An 8,210-nucleotide genomic window follows, 5' to 3' on the forward strand; every position below is an offset into this window, starting at 1 on the left:
ACAACCTGACACTTTTTTTCTCAAACATATTAGTCCTTTTAATGTTTTACCTTTATATTTTGAAATAATTTCAGATTTACAGAAAAGTTAGAAATAATAGAGTTTCTGTATATTCTTCACCCCACTGTTCTTTGGCTGGAGAACACTGGCACAGGAAATGAACATTAGTATAATATAATCCTCTCAACTAAACTATATGCCTTATTCTAAAATTTCACTAGTTTTTCCACTTACATCATAACCGAAATAAATTTCATGTGAAAGGGTTAAACATTAAAGGCAAAAGCTTTCAGAAAGTAGAACCAAAGAAGACTGGGGTGAATAATAGAGAAAAAGATAAAATTGAAAATTAATCCAAGAAATCAGATATTCTATTATTAATAATTGCAGAGGCCAGGCGCAGTGGCTCACGCCTGTAATCCTAGCACTCTGGGAGGCCGAGGTGGGTGGATCATTTGAGCTCAGGAGTTCAAGACCAGACTGAGCAAGAGAGAAACCCCGTCTCTACTAAAAAATAGAAAGAAATTAGCTGGACAACTAAAAATATATAGAAAAAATTAGCTGGGCATGGTGGCACATGCCTGTAGTCCCAGCTACTTGGGAGGCTAAGGCAGGAGGATTGCTTGAGCCCAGGAGTTTGAGGTTGCTATGAGCTAGGCTGATGCCACGGCACTCTGGCCAGGGTGACAGAGTGGGACTCTGCCTCAAAAAAAAAAAAATAAATAATAATAATAATAATTGCAGAAAGAGAAGTAGACAAAATGGTTCAGAGGAAATTATCAATAAAATAATACAAGAAAATTTCCTAGAAACTTAAGGATAAGTGTCTCTAAATGGAAAAGGCCTACCAACTACTTGGCATAATTACTGCAAAAGATTCACAGTAAGGCAAATTGTTGTGAAATTTCAGAATGACAGGAATAAAAAAAAATCCTAAAGTCTTCTAAAGAGAGAAAATAAATTACATACAAAGCATTAGCAATACTGGAAGCCAGGAAACAATGTAGCAAAGCTTTGAAATTTCTGAAGAATGATTTCAATCTAGACTCCTACAATAGACAAGTATAAATCAAAAAGACATTTTAATACAGTAGATTCTCAAAAAATTTACCTCACATGCTCTTCTCAGGATGCTACTGAGCATTTATTTTACAAAAACAAGGGAATAAACCCAGAAAAGATATAAAATTAAAAAAAAAAGAGGATCCAACACAGGGCAGAGGCAAAGGAAATTCCCCAGGTGAAAAAAAGGGAAGTCTCAGGATGATGTCTATTTAGCTAATTTAGACAGCAACCAGTCCAGATTAGAGCAGAATTCCAGGAAGGTTCTCTTCAAGAGAGAAGTGGGAAAGAGTTTTCATTAGTATAGAAAATTGTATTAGGTATTTTACAGAGTTGTTGAAGGGGTATGGAGGGATTTAGCCATAAGTTTAAAAAAAATTAAATGAATGGGTAAAAAATGAGACAATGAAAAACAAAAAGTTGTTCAAGAAACAAAATGTAATTATAATAGACCACTTGGCCCATTAGTGAACAGTATTTACATAGGCATAATAAAGAAAATGATGACATGGATTTAAGCAAAAATTATGATGCAGGCTGGATGCGGTGGCTCACACCTATAATCCTAGCACCTTGGGAAGCCAAGCAGGAGGATCAGATCGTTTGAGGCCAGGAGTTCAAGACCCAGCCTGGGCAACAGCAACACCTTGTCTCTACAAAAAAATTTTTTTTTAATTAGCCGGATGCGGTGGGGCACACCTATAGTCCCAGCTATTAAGGAGGCTGAGGTGGGAGGATCCCTTGAGCCTCGGAGTTCGAAACTACAGTGAACTATGATCACACCACTGCGTTCCAGCCTAGGCAACAGAGCAAGACCCCTGTCTCTTGGGGGGAAAAAATTATGATGCAAGTTAATTTGGAGGATGGGTGAGGAGTTAAAAGAGGTATATAAGAATTAAAATCTTTATCTAGTTTATAAGAATTCCATTAGATAATGAATAAAATTGTTTAGTTAATAGAGATATAAATGTGGGAGTAAATACCAGAAGAAACAACTCAAAAAGATGAATGTGACCAACTCTTAGAAAGTGAAGTGTGAGGGCCGGGCGCGATGGCTCACGCCTGTAATCCTAGCACTCTGGGAGGCCGAGGCGGGAGGATCAGTCGAGATCAGGAGTTCGAGACCACCCTGAGCAAGAGCAAGACCCCATCTCTACTAAAAAATAGAGGGAAATTATCTGGAAAACTAAAAATCTATAGAGGAAAATAGCCGGGCGTGGTGGCGCATGCCTGTAGTCCCAGCTACTCGAGAGGCTGAGGCAGGAGGATTGCTTGAGCTCAGGAGTTCAAGGCCACAGTGCACCATGATCACACCTGCAAATAGCCATTGCACTCTAGCTTGGGCAACACAGCAAGACCTAGTCTCTTAAAAAAAAAAAAAAATCTATTCAGGCAGCTATTCTTTCTCCTCAATGATTTTCTTAACAATGTCTAGGAATTCATGTGCTGCCTCTTGGTCAGCAGAAGCTGCTTCTCCTGTTATCTTGACATTTTTTAAACCAAACCTCTTTCTAAATTAAATTCTCCAGCTTTAGATCCTTTACCTTCCTTTTGCTTGTCATTTAATGACTTAACTTTTTTCAAGTCATATTAGAGTCTATGGTATGCCTTTCATATAGCATTCCTGCCCCACATGAAAACTGCATTCTCAATACAAGGTAAAAAGGTATTTTGCAAAAAGTACAAGGTCTTCATCGTGCCTGCCGGCATAGCTGCAGTGATGACTTTATGAATTTCCTTTTCTTTTTTTTTACAATCATCCTTAATGCTGGATTCATTTATCTTGAAATAGTAGGCAACCACAGCTGCAGACCTCAATTTATGGTACATATCAAGCAATTCAACTTTTTCTTGTAATGTCCTGACTATTCTCTGCTTCTTGGAAGCACTGCCAGCTTCACTAGTGGCACTTTGTATGGGACCCATGGTATTATCCAAGGTATACAGTATTGCATGCACTGAACACAAAAAATATGTGAGAACCAAGGGAGATCACTTTTTACTGTGATACACAATTTACTGGACAGATGAACTGCTCACCCAGAGATGATTATCATCCTAGGGCATTTTAAGATGATACTTGCAACACTTCAGCTTGCCACCATAGCAATAAGAGGTGGCTATAAATTATGACGGTAATACAGTATGTACTGCAATTAGTTTTCTGCATTTATGATTTAATATGCATCTTTACATTTGTTTACATTTCTCTCAACTGTGAATGGTGCTATGTACAGTTTGTGTTTGTAAGTTTTGATAAATTTTAACTTTTTTATAATAGATTTGTGTATAGATAGTAGTAAATGATAAAATAGAATAGTATCTACATATATTATATGCATTCATGACATACCTAAATTCTTAATTTTTTTTTTTTTGGTATTTCTAGGCTACATGATTCATCTGCAAGTTTTTTTTAATTGTTTCAAATCTCTAAAAATTTTCCAATATATTTATTGAGAAAAATCTGTGTATGAGTAGACCCATGCAGTTCAAACCTGTGTTGTTTCAGGGTCAACTGTATTAATTTCTCTCTCCACTGCCAAATTCTTTTACATAGCTCTATTATGGCCTAATGGGATTACTGTATATTTCTTCAAGACTTCTCCATCTTCAGTTTCCATCTTTTAATCATCCATAGAATCTGAATTTAGTTTGTTTAAATCTGAAATTAGTTTTTTCCCTCTTATCACTCTCATCAAATTTTATCCACATCCTTAACATTAAATATTATATTTTCTCTAGTTTTCCCATATTTATCAACCTAAATTATTCATATATGAATATAACAAAGCTAGCACTCCTCCCTGTTCTCTCTAGCACATTGAGGCTTTAACCAAGTAATTTCATATACATAAAACAGTTTGACTTCACTTCTTTATTTCTCCTGAGAGGACCAGAGTATTCTCAGTTACAGCCAATGAGCTATGAGTAGTTGACTAGACATGAATGGCTGTATATTATTACAATAGATTTTAGTCATTCCACAAATACCTACTGAGTACCTACCTTGTGTTTGCCAGTATTCTAGATACTGAGAATATAGCAGTGAACAATATTAAGTGGTACTGGACAGTATTAAATGGAACAGGGAAATCCAGGCTAGACTATAGAGTTTGGTTTTAGTAAACCAGTTAAGTTTGAACCCCTAGAGCCATGCTGTCTCCAGTATGGTACCCACTAGTTGTAGGAGGCTATTTAATTTCAATTTTAAACTAATTGAAATTAAATGAAATTAAAAATTCAGTTCCTCAATTGCAACTAGCCACATTTCAAGTGTTAAATAGCCACGTGTGACTAATGGCCACTGTATTTGACAGTATAGATATAGAACATTTCCATCACCATGCAAAGTTGTTTTGGACACCATTGCTCTAGAGATAGTGGAACAGATAAGGAAAATTTTGAGCCTTGCCAAAATTAAAACTATGTCTAAGAACAGCTTGGTCCCCTAAATTAGGAGCTGGCCTAGGCCCAAAGTGCCAAAAAAAGTAGTAGCAACTAGGTTGTTTCTTTGACCCAAACTATTCTTAACCAAAAAAATTAAAAAACCTCAGGATGACATAGGTATATGGACTTATTCTGGATTATACAGCATAGGTGTACCTATATGCCTGTCCTGCCTATGCCAACTTGAAGGGTACTTTTGGGTTTTGGACAACTTTCTAAATAACCTCCTGACAAACACTACTCTTTTAAAAATAAGTTTTTGAGACCCATCTAATAGAAAGAAATGTTGTAACTCATAATCTGTGCTGACCTGTTCCTCATTTTATATACTAAACGTTCATACTGTGACACTAGAGATTGTTGAATACAGACTATAAGCTCTCAGAGAGCAGGGAACCCAAGTATTTCCTGAGTTCTGGGCCCCTCCTAATTGCTAGCCTCTGACCTCTTAACACTCTAATGTAATTAGTACCACACATTCTGCAAGTATTTAGTAAGTGTTGATTGATGGTCTACACTCATCTACTCTAACTTTATCTATATTTTCTCTTTACTTCACAGACAGTGTGGAGCATTCATTATTAAGACACTTGGGCAGCTCTAGTCCAACTCAACTGATTTCTTGTTCAACAATCCTCGTGTGGCTGAGATCCAGCTTCAACGAACCAGCTAGAAGCTGCCTGTTGTGAAACTTAGGGTTAGTTAATACCTCACCATACTTATTTATTCCACTATAAGCTGTCTAAATTTGATGAAATTTGCCTTTTCAGCTGTTCTACAAAATTATTTAGATAAATGTGGCATGTTGGGATTTTTATGTGTTAATCTAACTGTAGTGACCTTTTCTACAACATGTTTTATCCATTCCATAAATAATAACCACATTGGGAATAGTGAGGTGTCTTTTATTTTCTCTGTTTGTGTTATATTTTTCCTTCTCAGAGTATTAGATGTTATGTCTCATTCTTTGATATTTATTTTAATATTTAGGATAAGAATCATTTCTAATTCTAATAGAATTTTTAGTATTTTCATACTTTTAGAAGATAGTATATTATTTAATTTTAATGATTTAGTTCTATTACTTTGCTATTTTGTCATGTAATATGCTTTTGTATAATTTTTTTATTTATTTGTTACTGCTATTCCTTATTTAATTTTGCTTCTGCCATGGTTTTCAGAATTTGAATGGTATTTATAGTCCCTTTTTTATAGCATTTTCCAAATATTAGAAATACCATCAGTATGATTGGTATGTGATCAATTTGACTATATTAAAATTTTTCTCTTATCTTTGATACTACTCCAACCCTCCTATAACATAATTCATTTGTTACCAAATTTTATAAAATATGAATCCACCTAGGGAATTTTGATAAAAGAAGGGTTCACCTCTGACATGATCCCATAACATTGACCAACATTCCACTGTATTAGTGTTCTTTAAATGTTTTAATCTTTAAAGCTTTTCTTTTTATATGCTACCAATATATTCAATTATATGTATGATTAATTTTTTAAAAGACAATTAACTGCTCTCATAAAATGCAAAACTATTTCTTATACCAAAGGAAAACTTTAGATTCTGATTCTAAAGCCAATTCTTATTATAAAATTTGGATATGGCGGGAAAGTCATTGCTCAAAAGTTACAGAACAAATCATAAGGGTCTTTAATCTCTAAAATTTCTGTAGTAGTACAAGAAATATTCCTCTTTACATTCAGTTGCAATTCTTTCACTGACTTCCTAATTTTAGAAGAGGGGAAGAAGCCATAAAAACCGGCATTACCCTAATAAATCTATCCCTTCCCTTTCCTATTCCAACCCCAAATGTATTCCATGCTCAGCAGCAGCAGAAATAATAGGACATAGATACCAAAGTTTTTCCTGGTGATTCAAATAGGATATTTTCTCTTGAAACCATAATGAATATGTTTGCCAGTCAGATGGTTTCATGAGAAGAGTAGGACCCTATGAATGTTGACTAGCATACAAGGATCTCATTTACGTTAATTATTCTCAGTTTTAGAAATGTAAATAGACTTAAGTCCCACAATGAAATTTCAAAAGTTTTTGTTCTGTAAGTAAAAAATTATTAACCACTGATGTTAGAGATCTTCTTTTAATAGCAGTATCCTTGAGGGCTGAAAAGTTAATGGTTTCATTTTCAAAATGTTAAACAAGATGCTAAACAAATCCTGGACTGTTAATAAAAATTAATGATGTATTACTGGATAAGGAATTTTGATAATAATTGATACCCAAGTATGTTTCTTCCACAGAGCTATATAGATTATATGCATATACACATATATAATATATATTATATGCATACGTACATACACACATTATTTATATACACACATATATTTCATATATACTTTCTTAGAATTTAGCTTTATTTTGAGAAGCTAATAAAAACTTTGGAATTTATTGACAGTCTGAATATATGGAGGAAGGATACCATCCAACCTTCTTCATGGCCTAGCCAGAGAGCCCAAACATGTTACTTTTAAAAATAGATAGACTGAGAAGATGAAAATTCTCCTTATTCATACTAAGTGAAGCCCAATTTATTTTTTCAATTTTGTAGTGTACCCTCAATAGATAATTTTGGAAAGTAAGGTTTTACTCACTTAGGACCCATTTTGAAAGGCCAATCTGAAGAAATTATCTGAAATCTACTCTGTAAGTAAAATGGCTAATACAGATACTAGTACATGTACCAAAATCACAAGGCAATAACTTTGCAACCTGTTTTCCAAAATCTCTAATACAATCATAGATAGAAAGATGGTAACATGACAAAAGATAAAGGATCTTGGAAAATAAAGACTTCTTCTGTCAGAAGATTTCAGAAGGATGGCTTGGAAAGTTTAAAACAGATTGCTTTATAACTTTCCACCAACAAGAGCAGTACAATGTTTTCAAACAAATTATACATGATAATTCCCATTTGTAGGACTGGATTTATGCTGTACTTAACTACAAAATAAAATTGGGGTCACACACAAAAATTCTTTGTATCTTTCCTAGAAATTGTGCTTGAATAGTATTAAAATACGGAATTAAAGGACTTTAGGAGGGCATCCAGTCCAACTTCAATATCATGCTCCATCTTGCTCTACTGTTATTATATAATAAATCACTGGCCCCTAGACCTATACTGGTTTTTTTAGGGTCGTCCAGTGAGGACCAAAAAACCTGCTAGACAAATTCTAAAAGATCTGTAACACTAGACCTATACTTTGACTAAAATTTATTCTGAAATCTCTATAGGCTTAAAAGGAGCAAAGGGCAAAATTTTACCCAAAAGATGAATATAAGTAATATTCATAATTGGTGCTGTTTCTTTCAACTCTATTCAGTGTTTTAATCCCTGTGCATAAATTCCTAAAAATATGGCATCTGCTTTTGTCCTTTTGTGTTGAGTACCACTGTCTGATTAGCAGCTACAACAGCTGCCACTTGTTGGACCTCCTTTATGTTTCTGTCTCTTTGCTTTTACGTATGCATAAATTTGCTAATACTTTTTGCATTCTGCTGCTTCCTCTCAGAAATCAAGTGCTATTCAAGAGACTTGTTTTATTTCATATTGTCATTTTTTAATTTGTCTTTTCCATGTGACGTAATCCTTCAGTTTTCCATATACTAGTTTCATGGTTGTCTTGATGTTACCTATTTTCTGACCTGTTAG

General features: G+C 34.4%; 1 protein-coding gene and 1 non-coding gene across 2 annotated transcripts in view; one reads left to right on the forward strand and one right to left on the reverse strand.

Annotated features, from left to right (window-relative positions):
• The window catches only part of BOLL (boule homolog, RNA binding protein), a 43,314-nt gene extending 36,563 nt beyond the window's left edge, over positions 1 to 6,751 (forward strand). The window contains exon 11 of the mRNA XM_045558798.1: positions 5,074 to 6,751. Within this exon, the coding sequence (XP_045414754.1) occupies positions 5,074 to 5,097 (24 nt within the window). The 3' untranslated portion in view covers positions 5,098 to 6,751. The remainder of the gene's footprint in view (positions 1 to 5,073) is intronic.
• A 938-nt stretch (positions 6,752 to 7,689) lies between these two features.
• On the reverse strand, positions 7,690 to 7,751 carry LOC123644231. Its single transcript, XR_006737050.1, has one exon. It is a non-coding gene; the product is annotated as a U7 small nuclear RNA (small nuclear RNA).
• Positions 7,752 to 8,210: the final 459 nt, after the last annotated feature.

Source organism: Lemur catta, chromosome 8 (genome assembly GCF_020740605.2).
Source record: "Lemur catta isolate mLemCat1 chromosome 8, mLemCat1.pri, whole genome shotgun sequence".
Lineage (NCBI taxonomy): Eukaryota > Metazoa > Chordata > Mammalia > Primates > Lemuridae > Lemur > Lemur catta.